Source organism: Trachemys scripta, chromosome 1, assembly GCF_013100865.1.
Source record: "Trachemys scripta elegans isolate TJP31775 chromosome 1, CAS_Tse_1.0, whole genome shotgun sequence".
Taxonomy (NCBI): Eukaryota; Metazoa; Chordata; order Testudines; family Emydidae; genus Trachemys; species Trachemys scripta.
In genome coordinates, this window is record NC_048298.1 from 141,419,632 (window position 1) to 141,440,096 (window position 20,465).

Here is a 20,465-nt window from a genome sequence, read left to right on the forward strand (position 1 = left end):
TTGCAACCCTAGCACAAGAGACAGTGTCTTGTGTAAATGAGAAATCATCGGGATTGTTTACTGACATAGATAATTAGCTTCTGGAGGAGACTAATTAGACCAGGCTTGATGTATTCCTCATTAACTGATTTTAAATGAAAATACCATAAAATAAATACACTAAATTATCATGTAAAGTTGAATGTACCTCGTATGCACAATCACTTCTCTTTGGGGTGACTCTTTCACTAATGAACCCATTTGAGTTGACAGAGGGAATGCCAAGAAGAGAGATCACTGTCACATTCCAGGGGGCAATCCAGACCAGTGAGAGGTTGTGTTACCACCTGCCCTGCAACCTTTTGTGCTTTGCTATTGTAGCTCCTAAGCTGGGCCACTCACAGCCAGCCAGACAGCATGCATGTCTGTGTATAGCTACAGGCCTCGTCCAGAAACTCTGACCCCAGCAGTCTGTCAGCAACACACTGACTTCCAGCAGCCTTTGTTACTACTTACCAGGTGACCCCAGCATGCTCCTGCATTTTTCCCAAAATATGTAGTTTTTCCTGGCAGTTCAGATATTAAAAGGCAATTGCCCCTGTAAGAGTCAATATGCAACAGCCTGATGCTTTAAGTTGAGTTACCAAATAGCTCCATTTAAACACAACACTGGATTAGTTTTGATTAAAAAATAAAAAAAGTTTATTTAATTACAAAGAGAAAATTTAAGTGAGTATAAGTCATTAAAGTCAAAATGGTTACAAAGATTAAACACTTTCTAGTGCCTAAAACTTAACAAGCTAGACTTGATTCAAGGTAAAATCCTTACCACATGGTCCCAGCAACATTGCTGTCTGAATTTTCGGGTCAGATCTCTCACAAAGTCAAAGGGCTGATTCCTTTGTCGTCTTAGGTGAAAAAGAGAGAGTTAGGGAGAGAAAGAGAGATGGAATACCTTGGGATGGTTTTGCCCCCTCACTTTTATAGTCCAGTCACTGAAATGCTTTTTCCTGAAGGTTACCTGTAGATAAAGTTGCTTCCCACTGTGAGGACAGAGACATGGAGTCTCCTGGTTTAAGAAGTTCCATGTTGTTATTTGTTAAAATGCAGATCAATCTGTTCCTGTCCCCCTTCATTGACGAAGAATGGCGACTTGACAGGTGATTGACAATCAACTTTCCAGACACCTGGCTAGAGGTGTCACCTTGTTGCTTGTCCTTGAAAAACAGGTTGTCTGGTACCAGACTTGTCTGGTAAACATGTTTCAGTCATAATTTCATCTTATTCTCATAACTTTACATATAATGTTGCTATACACATTTCCCCATGATATTATTGACCAGAGAGTTATTAGTTTTCAAATAAAAAGCAACAGAGGGTCCCGTAGCACCTTTAAGACTAACAGAAGTATTGGGAGCATAATTAGTTTTCAAATGATACTTCACAAGGCATGCTCTCCTGTTCTGATCTTGCTTCCCATTACCATCTTCTACCCCTTTCCTTCTACCCCCTTTCTTTCTACCCCTTTCTATCCCGCTTTCCTTCAACCCCCTCTACCCTCTTCTCACTTCTGAAATTAGAAAAGCAACCACCACCTCTGGTAATGGAATGATAAACTGTATTATACTGTTCAGCCACTAGGTGGCACTGTGTGTAACATACCTTGCCTGAGAATAGATCCCCTATACCAGAGCAGTGCATTAAAGGATCTTATAGTAGTAAATACAATTCTGGCTTCAATTAGTGTACAGCATCAAGATCCATCTTATAAACCATTACAACCCCAAGAAATCGAAAGTTTTCAGACTTTCTTTTTGGTTCTATGGAATGATGTACAGGACTACTCCGATAAGGGCTGGTCACAAATTTTCTAACAAAATACTTACCTATCAGAAAATCAGTTTTCATCAAAATTGGGAAAAGATAGATTTTGGCAGGATTTTCTGCCGAGGAAAATATGAACAACATGTTTTGGGTTGGGCTGACAATCTGCATCCATCTGAGTTGTGAATCAACCACAGAGACAGCAGTGCACCATCGAACATGTAGTCTGGCTGGGGAACAGGACCTACATGAAAGAATGGAGCATGAATGACTCAAAACTACAATTTTCCAGAGGCACCATGGCAGCTATGTTTATATTCAGGAATGCTGAAACGCCTGTGGATCATAAAATGATTATTGGAATCTCCCCTACCATATTTGCCACACTGTCCATTCTCCTCACCCATAAATCCCTCTCCCCACATCCATGAGATATGCCTCCTCATAATAATGCTTCTTAGAAGGGCAACAAGAACAGAGCTGGTAGCTTTGCTGCTCCTGCTATCTTTTTCCTCCTGCTCCAGCCAGGGAAGGTGTAGCAGCGAGAAAGGGAGGCGCCTCATAGCCCTGCAGCTCTCAGCTCTTCCCCTTTAAAAGCGGGTGATATCTTGAGCAGAGTAGAACAGCTGAGAACTGCAGGGATCTCAATAGCTCAGCTCCAAGCTTCACTAAGTTCGCTTCTCCCTGTAATACATGCTCAAGGGCAGCTACAGGCAGAGTGGAGGTCAGAGCTGCCTTCCAGAAAACCCTGCAGATGACAGCTCTGCCCCTCTGAGTGCTCCCCAGATACAGTAGGGAGCAAACAGAGAGACACTCATGGATCTAAGTTGGCTCATTGTCTGTAGCAGAACCTGTCACAGGGATTCTGGGTGCCTGATCCCTGAGAGGACCAGCCCTCATGACAGTGGGACAGCTTTGACAAAGAAGCAATACCTTTGTCAACAATCCCTCATTTGTCTAAGGGATCGCTGAAGAACTCAATTTTTGAGAAACCAGGTATTTGTCAAAGATCAGAGAGCTGTGTTTTTCACGCCAACAAAGACAAGACCTAAACAGTGCTGCCAACTCATGTAATTTCATCACAAGGCTCATGGTATCTGGTATTTTTCTTAAAGCCCCAGCTCCTGGATTCACGTGGTTATGTGATTATACATTTTAAAAAAGTAGTTTCTAGCTCTCATGGTTGTGGAGGAAAGCTTGAAAATGTGACCAAAGTGCACCCTAAGGGCCCAGAACTAAAAGGCAAATAAAATGGATGAAAAACTTTTTTTTTAAAGAATCTCATTTTTTGAGGCCTGACTTATGATTTTTGGATGCTTGGGTTTAGCAATTCAGTAAAACCTCAGTTTTATTAACATTGATCCTGTGAATGACAAGTTATATAAACCATTTTTCTGCCAGCAAAATTATCTTTCTGCTGCTTAATGTGAGTTAAATCCTCAGCCATGTTCAAGAGGCTATACAGGTTTGAAAAGACTCAGAGATCTGGCAGCAAAGAGATGCAGTTCTCTCAAACAAAGCAAAATCAGGCTCAGTGTATATATTTGTTACCATTCATTATGTATAGCAGTGATTTTCAAACTTTTTTTCTGGCAACACAGTTGAAGAAAATTGTTGATGCCCATGACCCAATGGAGCTGGGGATGAGGGGTTTGGGGTGTGGGAGGGGTTCAGGACTGGGGAAGAGGGTTGGGGTGCAGGGGAGGGCTGTGGGGTGGGGCCGGGAATGAGGGGCTCTGGGCTGGGGCAGGGGGCAGAGGTGCAGGAGGGGGTGAGGGCTCTTGCGTGGAGCTGGGGATGAGGGGTTTGGGGTGCAGGAAGGGACTCTGAGTTTGGGGGGGCTCAGGGCTGGGGCAGGGGTTTGGGACATGGGATTGGGGTGCAGGCTTACCTTGGGTGGCTCCCACTCAGCAGTGCAATGGGGATGATAAGGCAGGCTTCCTGCCTGTCCTGGCACCGCGGACCGCTCTGCGCCCCAGAAGCGGCCAGCAGTAGGTCTGACTCCTAGATAGAGGTGCGCAAGTGGCTCTGTGCAGCTCTCACCCACAGGAACCGGCCAATAGGAGTGCGGAGACGGACCTGCAGCTGGCCGCTTCCGGGGCGCAGCGCGGTGTCAGAACAGGTAGGGACTAGCCTGCCTTATCCTGGCAGCATTGCTGATGGGACTTTTAACGGCCCGGTTGGCAGTGCTGACCAGAGCCACCACGACCCAGTGCCTTACATTTGGTAGGGTCCTATACATCTGTGGTTTTCAAACTGCGGGTTGGGCCCTACCAAATTCATGGCCATGAAAAATGCATCACGGACCATGAGTCTGGCCTTTTCTGTACTTTTACCCTCTACTACATAGATTTCATGGGGGAGACGAGCGTTTCTCTAACTGGGGGACCTGACCCAAAAAGGAGTTGTAGGGGATTGCAAGGTTATTTTAGGGAAGTCACGGTATTGCCACCCTTACTTCTGCGCTGTCTTCAGAGCTAGGTGGCCAGAGAGCAGCAGCTGATGACTGAGGGCCCAGCTCTACAGGCAGCAGCCTAGAAGTAAGGGTGGCAATACCATACCATGCCATCCTTACATCTGTGCTGCTGTTGGCGGTGGCTCTGCCATAAGAGCTGGGCTCCCTGCCAGCTGCCGCTGCTCTCCAGCTGCCCAGCTTTGACGGCAGCGCTGCCACCAGCAGCAGCACAAAAGTAAGGATAGCAGTACCATAACCTCCCCCAACACACACACACACACAACTCCTTTCTGGGTCAGGAGCCCTACAATTACAACACCATGAATTTCAGATTTAAATAGCTGAAATCATGACATTTACAATTTTTAAAATGCTGTGACCATGAAATTGACCAAAACAGACTGTGAATTTGGTAGGGCCCTAATTATGTACACTGTCATTGAACAATGAATATATTTATGCACTGTAATTTTAAGATGTTCAATTTTAAGAATTTTTTATTGTATGAAATCCCCAATCCCCCATTAGTCCATAAAATAGGGATTCTTCAGTACTGCCTAGAGAATACTGGGATGGGGAGGAAGGAGTAAAGTTATGTGCCCCCCAGGACCCTGGAGAGTCCTTTTACCTGCCCCCCACCACACACACTTTCAGGGACCCACTAAAAGGGGCCATGGAAGCAGGGAAAGGAGCAGAACTGCTAGGTGTCCTGACCCTAGTGTCTAACTCTAACCTGGAGGAAGCAGGGGTAGGGGAGACTAGCTAGGGGAAAGGGGTAGAAGATGGTAATGGGAAGCAAGATCAGAACAGGAGAGCGTGCCTCCGACTTTCCTGTCCCTTCCACTCCCCCCCTCCCAAAGAGTTTCTGGACTCACTGAGCCTGACTGCCTCTGGTTCCCAGTCACCCACTGGTCACAGCCACTGAAGAGACAAGAGCACAACTTGACTTGTCTCATGAATGGAAGATCACAGCCAAGCTTGGCTGTAATACACTGGAAGAATATGAGCTTTTGCTCTATATGACATGACAATGTCTTGGTAGTTAAGTTTAGGGTCTAGAAGATGTTTTATGTTTTTATTTTATACCTAACCATATGTTTCCAGTACTTTGCTTGCTTGTTCTTGGATCACTGTTCTTCGTTATATAAACTTTTACTTGTTTTCACTATAAAGAAATCTAAGTGCTGTGAGGAGTGGTGATCCTGAGGTGTATTGGTCCTTTGGGAATAATGGATCTGTACAAGGTGCAAGAGAGATTTCTTACTGATGAGAAATGTCATATATGCACATATCTGGTAGATATGCTTTGATTTAGAAGAAGATGTGCTGAGCTGAAAGCCATAATTATATACATTTCATAGCTATTGTTACTAAATATGTTAGGAAGCATGCACGTATCATTCGCTCTCATTTTATAGATGGACTAACAAGATTACTTTTAATTTCAGAACTTGGGAACAGAACCTATGTTTCCATACAGCAGACCAAATCTTTCATCCATTCACTCATCCTGCCTTTCATAATGAACATGCCAAATGTGTGTGCTACTGTAACGCCGACAGACCCCGGTCAGCGGCGGGCAGGATTAAACCAGGGACCTCTGGAGCTTAGTGCATGAGTCTCTACAGCAGGAGCTAAAAGCTGTTAGCTAAGGCTGTAGAGCAAACTCATTTTATCTCTCTCTTTAAGTGGTCTCAGTGCCACTAGATGGGACAGAACACCACGTCCAGAAGTTGTGTGGATTACACTGTCTGTAACTTTTAGACTACACTTACCTCTAGAGTCTGTCTAGAACCCAGGATTCCTGAATCCAAGTGTTCCTCTGTTGTCTAGCAAATAGTTATGAAATACACTGACAAAATGTATGTCTCATCCACCTTCAGTGATTTGTCAATACAGTTACTCTGTTAGTTCAAGAGGTAGAGGGCTGTGCTGTGGATCTAATGGTTCCATCTCTGCTAATGATATATCTTGGGTCAAAATGCTTCCATATGATGATGTATTTTTTTATTTTGGTTTTTTTCAGTGTGCTCTTTTTAAAATAAAGTAGGCGCTTACTTATGAAAACAAGGTTAAAAAAACATTAATGTAGCAAGATCAAGCACATAAAAGAGAAAAAGTCAGCCCCCTTATGCATATGCATGATGATACAGTCTTTAATTACATGATCAGATGCTATTTTTGCACAGGCCCCCTGCCTCATTTTTTTAATATTTTATTATCTTCCTCATTCAGTGTGTGACGCCAGACCTTATTATATGTACACACACCATCCATTCATTAATTTTTCAGGGTTATTTATGGTGGATATCATAGTGCCCTTACCTACGCCAACCCAGAGGTGGAAAAGATTTATGTTGGTGGTGGTGGACCATCGTTCCTCTTCTGGTCCTGAGAATACAGCAAATATTAGCTATGCTTTGTTTGATCCTCAGCAACAGTTGAGCTGCTTTTCTTTGCATAGCCCAACCAGCCAATTTTTCTTCAGCTGTTCATAATTCATTTCCCCGGTCTGTCTTTTTAATATTTCTTTCCCCAAAAGACCATTGAGACTTTTCTCTGTGCTTTTCGCTTCGTAGGGTACTTGCTTTTGCTGCTCTTTGCACTTGTGTAATTCACACTGTTACAGGTCCATACACACTGCCACCATAATAACCATCGCTTTATCTAAGAGTTGTCCATTTGAATGAATGACTCTCCATTGTTAGCCCTGTCACAGAGTCACAGAGTTTTAGACCAGAATGGATCACGAGGTCATCTAATCTGCCCTCCTGTATATCACAGGAGACAAACACTACCTGCACATTAAGCCCAACAAAGGAAATGAGACGAAAGTAAAGGAGACCCTCAGGAGACTGGACTATTATGTGCCACAGGCAGGGAATAGGAAGGACTGAGGTGCACCAATGCTTGAGGCCCCCACAATGGTAGAGTATTAAGTGAGGTATATCCAGATAATCCTGGCAAGTGACTTGCACCCACACACTACAGAGAAGGTGAAAAGCCCCCAACATTACCACCAATATGACTTGGGAGGAAATTTCTTCCCAGCCCCACATATGGTGATCAGTTAGATCTTGAGCATGGGACCAAGAACCAGCCAACCAAGCACCTGAGAAAGTGAATGCTTGGTGCCACCTCAGAGCCCTGGCCAATGCTGCCCATTATCCCATTTCCAATTGTGGCCATCCCTAATGCTTCAAAGGAAGGGGATAAAAAAACCTCCCCGAATACGTTACAGAGGGTGGGAAGGATTCCTTCCTGACCTCTGTGGTGGCCAGCTGAAACCCTGAAGCATGAGCTTTAGTAACATAAGACATAAACCAGAAGTAAGCCACAGGCCTGTTGAGCCTTCCCCCCACCATCACAAGCAACCCCATCATACAATGGCACTTATAAATGTGTCCCCTTCTCTCTTAAAACTAAGTTGTTTGCACCCACAACTCTTATCAGAAGTCTGTTCCAGAGCCACATCCCTCTAATGGTTGAAATCTAATTTCCAGCCTGAATTTGTTCATGGCCAGTTTACATCCATTTGTTCTTGTTACAACATCATCCTTTTGCTTAGATAGTCCTTCACCCTTCCTGGTATTTACCCCCCAATGTGTTTATACAGCACAATCATATCCTCCTCAGCCTTCTTTTTGCTAGACTGAACAAGCCAAGCTCTTCCAGTCTCCTCTCAAGCCTTCCATTCCCCTGATCATCCTAGTAGCTTTTCTTTGCACGCGTTCCAGTTTACTTTTTCTTGAACATGAGTGATCAAAATTGTGCACAATATTCCAGATGTAAATGCCTTGTAAATGGCATTAATACGTCTCTACCTCTAATGGAATAAATGCCTTGCCTAACATTTTAGGATTGCATTTGCCTTTTTCACTGTCACAGGACATTGGTGGCGTTTAGTCATCCTTTGATCAACCCACACACCCAGGTCTCTCTCCTCCTGTGTCGCCTGCAATTGATGAGTCTCCCAGCTTGTAGCAGAAATTCTTATTAATAGACCATAATACATGATTTTGTATTTTTGCTATTGAATTTCATCCCATTTCTGTCACTCTAGTCTTCAAAGTCATCCAGATCTTCCTGTGTAATGTTCTGATCTTCCTCTGTATTGGTGATGCCTCCCAACTTGATATCATAGGACATTTCGTTAGCACACTGCTACTTTTTGGGCCCAGGTCATTAATAAAAATATTGACTAAGATGGGTCCCAAGACCCCTCCTTGAGGAACTTCACTAGTAACCTCCCTCCAGTCTGATAGTTCATCTTTCAGCACAACCTGTTGTCTTCACCCCTTTAGCCAATTCCTTATCCACCTTACAATGCCTGTACTGATCCACATCTTCTCTAATTTAACTAATAATTTCCTATGTGGTGTCGTATCAAACACTTTCATCATCATCATCATCACTCCCATAACCGCATTGGTCATTGGGGCACCATCATTGATGAGCAGTCAACCAATTGTCTCCACCCCTGATGATTGTGTGTCAGTGCTCGAGTCTCCGCGAAGTCCATTCCTGTCCACTCTTTTATGTTGTCAATCCATCTCTTCTTCTGTCTACCTCTTCTTCTCTTCCCCTGTTCTGTCCCTTGGAGGATGAACTTGGATAGATCAGATGATCTTGTTACATGCCGTACCACTTCTGCTTGTGCTTCTTCACAGTCGTCAGGAGGTCTTCGTTTGACCGAGCGCATTGGCTGATGATGTTGCAGACCTCTTCATTAGTGATGTGGTCAAAGTAGGAGATTTTACGGAAGTATCTCATCTTTACTACCTGTATTTTCCATTCAAGTTCTGCCGTAAGGGTCCATGTCTCGCACGCATACAGAAAAATGGAGATGACCGATGCGTGCAGCAGTTTCAGTTTGAATTCCAGGGAGATGTTCTTATCCTTCCAAATTGGCTTTAGCTTTGCCACTGCTGCTGTTGTTTGCACAGTTCTTGCCCGAATTTCTGCCTTGGATCCTTCATCAGTGATGATTGCCTCCAAATACTTGAACCGTTTCACTGTCTTCAGCTCATGTCCACTGACAGTGATATGTGAGCTGATCCCATCATGTTAGTTTGTCATCAGCTTGGTTTTCTCTGCACTGATTTCCATGCCATATTTTGCAGAGGTTTCATCCAATTGTTTCACAAGGTTGGCAAGTTCATCTTCGCTGCCTGCCAGGCCACCAATGTCATCAGCGAACCGAAGATTTGAGTTTGTTCTCCCTCCAATGCTGACTGTGCATATGTGATCTTCTAGGGCATCAGTCATTATGCGCTCCAAGTAGATGTTGAATAATGTGGGCGAAAGAAGGCAGCCTTGCCGGATTCCAACAGTGGTGCGAAACCACTCTCCTGTTGTGCCAGTGACGAAAACTGCACTGCTGGCCTTGGCATACAGATGTTTAATGGTAAGAATAAGCTTATGACCAACATTATACTTCTTCATGGTTTCCCAGAGAGCTTTGTGCCATAATCTGTCAAACGCCTTCTTGAAGCCAACAAAGATGTGGGAGATGTCCTACTGGTGTTGTAAATACTGCTTGTGGCTTCAATCTGTTCAATATGACTTTCAACATCACTTTTCTGGGATGGCTAATTAAGCTTATGGTCTGATAATTTTGACACAATTGCAGGTTGCCTTTCTTTGGCAGAGTGATTATTAGTGACTGAGTCCACATGGAAGGCCACTCGCCGGTCTGCCAGGTCTTGTTGCAGATCTTGGTGAGTACATCTATTACTTTTTCTCCTCCCAATTTCATCAGTTCGGCTGGGGTGTTGTCAATACCTGTAGCCTTTCCATTCTTGAGTGATTTCACAGCTGTCTCCACTTTTTCACATAGTATTGGAAAGTTATCCTCCTCTGTTGAATCTGGGCTATCTAAGACACTAGGATCTTCATTTGTCTGGTGGTTGTATAGATCAGAGCAGTAGTTTGTCCACCTATTGATGATGTCCCTTTCTTCTATAAGACTGTTCCCCTCTTTGTCTTGAATTGCGTTAGCTTTGGTCCATCTTTCCTTCGTCAGATCTTTTACAACCTGGAAGGCTCATTTGCTATTTTTATTATCGATACACTCTTCAATTTTAGAGCATTGTTTTTCAATCCATATCTCCTTGGCCACCTTCATTCCTTTCTTGATCTTTCTGCCAATCGCTCTGTATTTATCAGCTCTCTGTGCTATTCTTGTATCTCTTAAGTTATTTTCTAATGTCACACAGTTGTAGTATTTCATTTGTGACCCACTGTTTTGTCTTCTTACGATGTTTCCCAAGGATGTCCATTGCTGCCTCATTCATTACAGCGTTGAAATTGTTGGTCATTGTTTCTATGTCTTCCTCTAGAGCAAGCAGCAGGGCAAATTTTCCACCGACCATTGCTTGGAATTACTCTGCAATGTTTCGGTCTCTGAGTCTTTCTAAGTCAAACTTGGTTCTGGTGAGCTTTGGCCTGACGATTTTCCTTAGCCACAGTCAAAAATTTAGCATCACAAGGTCATGATCACTTCCAATATCAGCACTGGGGAAGCTCCTTGTTTTAGCTCTGTTAATCCCAGAATGAAATCGATTTTGCACCATGATGTAGTCGATCTGGCTGTGATGTAGACCATTAGGTGTGTGCCATGTTTATCGTCTGGATGCTTTATGTGCTCCTAATGTGTTTAAAAGAGCCAAATTGTTATAGCTGGCAAACTCCAAAAGACTCAATCCTCTCTCATTGGTTACCGCATTACAGAAAGGGCCACAATAATCTCGCCAATCTGCCTGTGTGTCAGTACCCACTTTAGCATTCCAACCTCCTTGTACAATCAAGATATCTTTCTTGATATCTTCCTTATCGATGATGTCTTGGATCTGATTGTAAAAACCTTCAATTTGCTCATCGTCATAGTCTGTTGTAGGGGCGTAGACTTGTACCACTGTGATATTAAACGGTACTGCCTTTAGACGGATGGAAATAAGCCTGCGTTTGTCCTCTCCACTGTAATAGAGTACATGGCCTTCTTCCGTTAGTACCTCTCCAAAGTTCTTCTATGTGACCTCAGAGATTCCTAGGAGGTGCCAGGTGTATTGTTCCATTTCGTACATGAGTTCTTTCAACTTCCCTATTTGTCTCAATGTCCTTACATTCCATGTGGCTATGGTGATGTTATATCTTCCACAGACCCTCTTTGTTGGGGTTACACCAGTAGTATACTTGTTGTGTCTGCCCTGGTGGGATATGGATGGCGCGGTCATTATTAACCTGGGCTGCGATCAATCCGGTATGGACATTGTTGACTTGCTCATCATATGGTGTGTCTTGGGCAAATTTCTAACCTGGTGGAGCCCATTCCTCTCCAGGCAGCCCCCTTTTAGTCGCTTCTTACAACATGCAGGAGGAACAGTGGGCCTGTTCTGTCCCCGGACCCACAGGTGAAATCAAACACTTTATGGAAGTCCAAATATATTGGATGTACTGACTTCCCTTATCTAAAAAATCAGTTATTTTCTCAAAGAAGGAAATCTGGTTAGTCTGGCATGATCTGACTTTGCTAAATCCATGTTGCGTTCCATCCCCTTTACCATTTACCTCTGTGAATTTAATTGTTCTTTTCTTCACAATTTGCTCTAAAACCTTGCATGCTACTGAGAACATAAGAACATAAGAATGACCCTACTGGGTCAGACCAAAGGTCCATCTAGCCCAGTATTCTGTCTTCCAACAGTGGCCAGTGCCAGGTGCCCCAGAGGGAATGAACAGAACAGGTAATCATCAAGTGATCATTTGTCGCTCATTCCCAGCTTCTGGCAAACAGAGGCTAGGGTCACCATTCCTGCTCATCCTGGCTAATAGCCATTGATGAACCTATCCTCCATGAATTTATCTAGTTCTTTTTTGAACCCTGTTATGACTAACAGGTCTGTAACGGCCTGGATCACTTTTTTTCCTTTTCTTAAATATAAGTACAACATTAGCCATTCTCTAGTCATATGGTACTACCCCGCAAATAGTTTTATTAAAAATCCTTGTTCCTGGACTAGCAATCTCATGTGCCAATTCTTTCAGTATTCTGTGATGAAAATTACCCAGTCCCCCCAGTTTGAGCATGTAGAGGGGCGGACTCACCACTGTGGCGCCTCTTGCTGGTCTCTTCTGGGAATTAGCTCTTCCAGTGTCCTGGAGAGCCCCCTGCAGGCCGGTGATCTGCCTGTCCTCTGGCCCCCGTGTCCCTCCTGGACCCCGGTGCCCTTGTATCTGGGGTGCTGCCCCCTGGCAGTACACCCCTCAGTACTAGGGTCTCCCCTCCCTGGGGAACCCCCACCCACTATCCCTACCTCACCTCAGAATAAGGCCACTGCCAGTCACCAACTAGCCCCCGCTCCCTGGGGCAGACTGCAGTATAGGCCACTCATCACAGGTAAGGTTGGGTTTGGACCTGCTGCCTTGGCCTACCCATGGGCTGCCCTCTGCAACCCCCAGTACCCCTTGGCCTCCTACTAGGCCGCAGCCTGGGGCTATCCAGGCTGGAGCTCCTCAGCTCCTCAGCCTGTCCCCAGCCCTGCTCCACTCAGGTACCCTATGTCTAGCTTGCTGCAGCCAGGCCCTTCTCACTCTGAAGGCAGAGAGAGACTGTTGAGCTCCTGGCTCCCAGCCTTTTTATACAGGCCAGCTGAGGCCTGATTGGGGCATGACCCAGCTGCGGCTGCTTCCCCAATCAGCCTTGTAGTTTTTCCTTTGCCCCAGCCCTCCTCTCTGGCTGTTTTAAGCCCTTCAGGGCAGGAGCAGGGGACCACCCTGCTACAGAGCACATTAAGCTCTTTACGTTTTTCTTCAACATCATGTGGTAATTTCCAGCTATAGACACTCATTTCCATCAGCCATACTGTCTTCATGCACATGCTCTATATTATCATTCTTACTGAAAACTGAGGCAAAGTATTCATTTAGTTTTGGGGCCATACCTAGATTATCTTTAATCTCCTTCCTATCCACACTGTGTAGCGGCCCAACCTCATCCTTCCTTATTCCCTTTTTATTTATGTAACTAAGGCTACGTCTACACTACACATCTTACAGCAGCACCGCTGTACTGCTGCAGCTGCACCCCTGTAAGGTCGCCCGTGTAGCTGCTCTATGCCGACATAATTAAACCACCCCCAATGAGTGGCAGTAGCTATGTCGGGCGAGAGCATCTCCCACCAACATAGCACCATCCACACTGGCGCTTCTGTCAGTGTAATTTATGTCAGTCAGAGGGGTGTTTTTTGCACACCCCTGACCAACAAAAGCTTTACCGACAAAAGTGCTAGTGTTGACGTAGCCTAATAAAACCTCTTATTATTTATTTTAATTTCCTTGGCAAGAGCTTCTGTCACCTCCTGTGGGTTTTAGCTTAATATGAAGGTAAAAGACAGCAGAGAAGGAAAACAAACCCCGCATTGAAAGTAAAACTCGTAGTCTGACACAGGTACACATGGAGAGTCCCCAATATAAAACAGCATGCATTATGTAAGTAGATTCACCAAATTCTCACAGATATTCTCTGATGTCCTTACCGTGCTGTCTGTGGGTACATGTGAACATGCATTTGAATGTGATGAATGTGACTTCTAAGGATAAGCAGCCCTTGAAATGAAAATCATCACAGTAAGGATCACTGTGTACGTACTTAAGGAGACCCAGCGTTCATTGGTGTTGGATTCTAATAGATATTCAAGAAAGCACAGCTAACAATGTAGTGAACAGTGCATGCCTTATTCAGTTCCCCAACTCCAGTTGAACTATACCTGGGGTAACAGAACAAGGCTTGCACTGTATACTGCAAAGGAAGGTAGTCACCAATTTAACTGTGAAAGAACATGAATATGAGTATTTACCTTGGCACATTTTGCAGGTTCTGTAAGTTATTATTTCATAATGAATAATAAAAATGTCCTTGAAAGAACAGATTCCCTATGGGTTTGAACAATTTATATAGCTACATGTTACAATTATATCCCTGCTATTGAATCTGAGAGTATACGTTCTTATTTATTTAAAACAACAACAACAACAAACAATGAAAAGATTAAGTTCTGTGTAATGGAGCCAAAACATTCCTTACATTAAATCTGTGACACGGAAGGGTCAGCTTTACTCTGTAAATGACACAGAATGAGGAATACTGAACATGCACAGTAGGAAAATTGTGATGCCTGCTGTGGGACAGATTCCAAGAAAATGAAATAAAAGGTTTGAGGGGAAATAGCTGCTGAACTGGATTAAAATAATGACGGTTTGAAACTGGTAGGGGCTTAAACAAAATGTAGAATTTTGTCCTGGATAAATCCAAGGTGGTACTGTATTAAAACCCCCTACATTTTATTCTCTTTTTCTCTGTTATAGATCACACATCCGTGGGCGGGCTGGGAGACAGTTTTTATGAATACTTATTGAAAGCCTGGTTGATGTCAGACAAAATGGACACGGAGGCAAGGAAAATGTACGACGATGCTATTGAGGTGATTATAATCCACTGAGTTTTTCTATGTAATGGATAAAAATAGTGCCATTAAAAAAAACACTTTTGATAACTGGGAAGCACAGGACTTTACCTGTTTTATTAAGTCTACTTGGAAAGCAATTTGGTTGTTTTTAAAGCTCCAAGAATACAACAGAAACCTTTCCTTTTGTGTAGTTTAAGAAAAAATATTTCAGTGTAATCTATTTAGTGCAGATTATCGTACTAAAAAATATCAACTCCTTCAAAACGATTAGCTACAGAAAATCAAGGTGAAATTTAATTGGGACTGATCCTACAACCCTATATGTGCAAAATTCCCCATGACATCATGGATAGTCTTCTTGCCTGTTAAGTGTATGTAATGACACTAGGAATTGGGGTCCTGAATTTTTTATTTCTTAAATTCTTTTTGAAAGTATTTAGATGTTATACAAAATATTTAGTTAGTAACTGTGTAGACGTTACAAACCAGTGTCCTCCCATGGTGACTCTCTTTTCAGTGTTTTTCATGCCACCTTGTAATGTGATTTTGTTGGATCTTAACGTTGAGTGGTGTCAGCATAGTACTGAACTAAGCCCTGGTCTACACTAACCCCCCAATTCGAACTAAGGTACGCAATTTCAGCTACGTGAATAACGTAGCTGAAGTCGACGTACCTTAGTTCGAACTTACCGCAGTCCAGACGCGGCAGGCAGGCTCCCCCGTCGACTCCGCGTACTCCTCGCGCCGAGCAGGATTACCGGAGTCGACGGGGAGCACTTCTGGGTTCGATTTATCGCGTCCAGACAAGACGCGATAAATCGAACCCAGAAGTTCGATTTCCAGCCGCCGAACCAGCGCGTAAGTATAGACAAGCCCTTAGGCTTGCTCTCTTCCTCCCTCTCTTCCTGCTTCTAGTAATTATGGGTCACGCATGGTCCACTCCTAGGATGACCTGTGGCTTAATTTTTTCCTTCCAGATCAGACTGGGGGAGAATGGGAATCCTTGTCAAGAGTCAGGAGGCTAATTACAAGGTTTTTTTCTTTAAAACGTTTTAAATGTTTAGGTTATTCACCTTGATGAGTATGATCACCAATTAAATATAGTACTAGAATATAGATTTTCATACATTGTTGGATAATCTTTGAAACATCTCTGTAGGCAGACACAGTATTATTCCAGGCATATTACTAATGCAGTAGTTCCCAAGCTTTTTACCTTGTGGCATGGGGCCAGCAGCCGGGGCCCCAGGTGCACAGCTGGCAGCCAGGGTCCCGGTTGCAGGGCCAGCAGCTGGAGTCGGGGCCAGGAGTGGAACTGGGTGGCCCGGTGGGAGCTGGCCCGGGCTCCAGGTGGACCCCCCCTCCGTGCCTCCTTAGGGGGTTGCCCCATAGTTTGGGGACTTCTGTACTAATGCTATGATACACTGTTCATGTGAATACACTCTTGTGGTTTCAAACACAATCTTCTTTGTTAAATGTTGACCCTAATTTGGCCCACACAATCCCCCATCCTATAAATGTGACCTATATTCTTGATTCCTAGATGGTCTGAAGTAATTAGGATGAAATTCAATAAAGACAAATGCAAAATACTCCATTTAGGGAGGAACAATCAGTTGCACACATACAAAATGGGAAATGACTGCCTAGGAAGGAGTACTACAGAAAGGGATCTGGGGGTCATAGTAGACCATAAGCTAAATATGAGTCAACAGTGTAACACTGTTGCATAAAAACCAAACATAATTCTGGGATGTATTAGCAGGAGTGTTGTAAGCAAGACACGAGAAGTAATTCTTCCACTCTACTCCACGCTGATTAGGCCTCAGCTAGAGTATTGTGTCCAGTTCTGGGCGCCACATTTCAGGAATGATGTGGACAAACTGGAGAAAGTCCAGAGAAGAGCAACAAAAAAGATTAAAGGTCTAGAAAACATAACCTATGAGGGAAGACTGAAAAAAATGGGCTTGTTTAGTTTGGAAAAGAGAAGACTAAGAGGGGACATGATAACAGTTTTCAAGTACATAAAAGGTTGTTACAAGGAGGAGGGAGAAAAATTGTTCTTCTTAACCTCTGAGGATAGTACAAGAAGCAATGGGCTTAAATTGCAGCAAGGGAGGTTTAGGTTGGACATTAGGAAAAACTTCCTAACTGTCAAGGTGGTTAAGCACTGGAATAAATTGCCTAGGGAGGTTGTGGAATCTCTATCTTTGGAGATTTTAAAGAACAGGTTAGACAAACACCTGTCAGGAATGGTCTAGATCAGAGGTTCTCAAACTGTGGTCTGTGGACCACCAGTGGTCCAAGAGCTCCATTCAGGTGGTTCGCGGATAGTTCCCTCTAAGGTGCGCGCCTGAGTGGCCACACATGAGAGAATGAAGGGCCACCTACCTAATTAGTGGAGCCATGCAGGCTTGGCTCCACTAATTAGGTGCCTGGACCCTGGAGAAGATGCACACGTAAGGTGAGGTGCTGGACTTGGGGGGAATAGGGGGTAGGTGGGAGAGGGCAGTGGGGTGAGAAGAGGGGGTGGGGGAATTCGGGACGTGCAGGGCTGCGGCAGCCAGAGAAAGAGGTGACTTTCCCCAGCTCCAGGGCTGTGGCTGCCGGGGAGAGACCTTCCCCCTCTTTTCCAGTCCCAGCTCGGGTGCTGATGCGGTGTGGGAGAGAGGGCACATCCGTCGCATTAGAAAGGTAAGACTACTGATATGAAAATACAAGTTGTGTGCTTTTATTTGTAGCACAAAAAAACGTTTATTATTAAGGGGTTTTTTTAGATAGTACTTTTATCCAAAGCACTTTATAATAGTTAGCTAATGGTACAAACATTTGGAAAGATCATTAAGTGATCCGCTGAGACCCTCAGCAATTTTCAAGTGATCCACGAAAAAAAAAGTTTGAGAACCATTGGTCTAGATAATACTTAGTCCTGTCATGAGTGCAGGGGACTGGACTAGATGACCTCCCGAGGTCCCTTCCAGTCCTATGATTCTATGTATGGCCTTGCATTTAGCTATATTAAAACACATGATGTTCAAATATGCCCAGCTTATTATTTGTTTTACACTGCTCTGTAGAACTGACCTGTCTTTATGATTGTTAACAACTCTGCCAATTTTTGTGTCACCTGAAAACTTTCAGCAGTGATTTTATAGTTTCTTGCAGATCATTGATACTGAATAGCATTGGATCAAGATCTGATCCCTGTGGGATTTGTTGTGTTAATTTTGATGGAATTAATGAATTCAGAGAGTCACAGGGATCTACTTCATCCTTTCACTGTACAACTCTAAACATTTAAACATGATTCCAGTTTTTGAGTACAGAGACCTCAGCCTGCTTACAATGGCAAACACACCACTAAAAATCTTATTAATCTTTTATTAAAATTACAAAAAAAAAAGGAAAAGCAGTTAAAGCATTTGAAATGTAAAGTAATAAGTAAGGCTTTTATTTTAAGAATGGTCCTTGTTCCCTTTACCTTTAGATGTAGAGAGTTTTTATAAGGAAAAAAAACCCAGTCTGACAGTCTTTTAGAGGACATTAAAGACAGTAAAAATGTCCTTTTGGGGGAAAGACACAACAAGACGAACACACAAAAGGAGAGAAAAGGACTGCAAAGACACAAAATGCAGCTTCTGTCTCTGGCGCTGACTTTTGCACTTGCAACCTTTCAGCTGAAGAAACACAGGCACAGCACACTGTCTTATCAGCCACTCCAAGGCCTAGAAAACTCATATCAGAATCGGGCTGTTTAAGATATTGCTTTCATTGCCTCTCTGATTACTGGCTCACAGCAATGTTGCAAAAGATGCAGTCTTGGCCAGATCAGCTAAGTTTTTATTAAACAGAAAGCAAAAAGAGAGGAAAGAGAAGAAATAAGGTGTGGGAAGGAAAAGGACACATGCGATAGGAATCACAGCAGGAACCCAAATCTCACATTTCAGGTGATTTAGCTGGGGCCAGTGAAGAGGGTGATATCATGTGGGTTTCTCTCTGGCCCAGTGTGGGCAGGACATCTCTCAGGATCAGAAGGATGAAAGTCCAATAGTGTCACAGTGGCTCCTGGAGTTCCAAGAGATAGTGGTGGGAGCCATGGTGGTGAAGATTGCTCCTTTCGGTCCACCCAGACTCCAAAAATTTTGATCCATGAAGTCTTATTTTTAAGGACTGCAAAAGGGAATGATGGGGGAAATAGTTCATCCCCTCATTATTTGGTCCAGCAATTAGACCTAATTTCTGACACTTCAGTTTTGCTTCATTAGCTTCCAATTCCATTCTCCTCTTGTTTACCAGTCCTGATCTTAACACCATCCTTGGGTGGTATCAGTAGACTCTTGTTTTGACTAATTCAGTTTTTCTGTCTCCTTTTTGTACCTTTTCCCATACAGTTTTATATAACACTCTGGCTTTTAATTTTGTTACTTTGGACAACTTAGAGTACTGGCCTCTCCCTAAGAGGCCCCACTGTAATGCCCTCATTGGATAATGATCCCCCATTTGTAATTGTGTTTTGTGATGGGTCCGTTAGCCAGTTTTTAATCCATTTACCATGTGCTACATTGATTTTATATAATGCTACATTTTTACTCAGAATATCGTACGTCAGATGCCTTACTGAAGTCTATTATGTCAACACAGTTACTTTTGTCAAACTTGTGATTTAATTTTAAAAAGATTTGAAATTTTTTGAGAGGACCTATTTTTTATAAAGCTATGTTGATTTGCATTAGTTTGCTGCTGTCTCTAGCTCTTTACTAATTGCATCCTATCTGAGCCTTTCCATGATTTTGCTTGGAACTGATGTCAGGATAATCTGATCTGTAGTTACCCAGTTCATTCCATTACCCTTTTTAATTTTTGGCACAATGTTAGCTTTTTCTGGTCCTTTAGAACTTCCCCAGTATTCCAAGATTTGTTAAAAAGCAACATCAGTAGTTCAGAGAGCACCTCAGCTCCTCAGCCTCTTTTGATATTTTTGGGTGCAAGTTACTGGTCCGACATGTTTAAAAATGTTTATCAGTTGCTGTTTAGCATCCTCCCTGGTTACTATTGGAATCAAAAGTATTTCATTATCACCGTGGTCTGTGAATATGTAAACCCCATTTATTTTTCTTATTTCATGGTGGTCAGCCAAAAACACTTAAAACTATATCTGTCATTGTACTCCCTATGGTCCCAGTCTTGCCAGTGATTCCATATGGGCAGACCCCTGTGCTTGCATGGAGACATAGGGAAGTTAAAGTGGGTCCAAACGTGCATCGGGGTCCACCCATGTGGAAGAGCTTTCAGGATCAGGGCCTATTTTTGTAGTCAGCAATTCTGCTAGACATAGCAGGAATATGTGTGCAAACAAGTGTTCAGTAAGTATTGCTGATTGTTTTCTCTAACTACATTTTGGATGTTTTATTAAATCCATAGAATAGTTAATCAGGGTTGATCTCTAGTGCATGGATGACAGCATTTTTTTGTAAGTGTTCTGTGTCTCTGGGCATATCTACATTGCAATATAAGCCTGGGCTCAGGCTCAAGCCCAGACCCCCCTTCTGTCTACACACAAATCTCTTGGGCTCCAGCTCAGACCCAGGGTCCTAGGACCCCATGATGGTAGAGGGTCAAAGCCCAAGTTAAGGTTGGACCCAAGGTTCAAGCCCTATCATTTTACATTGTAGATACAGCCTTCCCCCACCCAACATACTTGGGTCCTTGGAGTCCTCCAACAGTATCCCACAATGCAACGG

At 43.5% G+C, this 20,465-nt stretch overlaps 1 protein-coding gene across 5 annotated transcripts in view; it reads left to right on the forward strand.

Moving 5' to 3' along the window:
• MAN1A2 (mannosidase alpha class 1A member 2) overlaps window positions 1–20,465 on the forward strand; it is a 295,186-nt gene that overhangs the window by 236,676 nt on the left and 38,045 nt on the right. For all 5 annotated transcript variants that reach the window (XR_004647895.1, XM_034787853.1, XM_034787871.1 and 2 more), the window contains one exon: window positions 14,624–14,739. Coding sequence is in view for 4 of the 5 variants with exons in the window: in XM_034787853.1 (XP_034643744.1) it covers window positions 14,624–14,739 (116 nt within the window). In the remaining variant the exon portion in view is untranslated. The remainder of the gene's footprint in view (window positions 1–14,623; window positions 14,740–20,465) is intronic.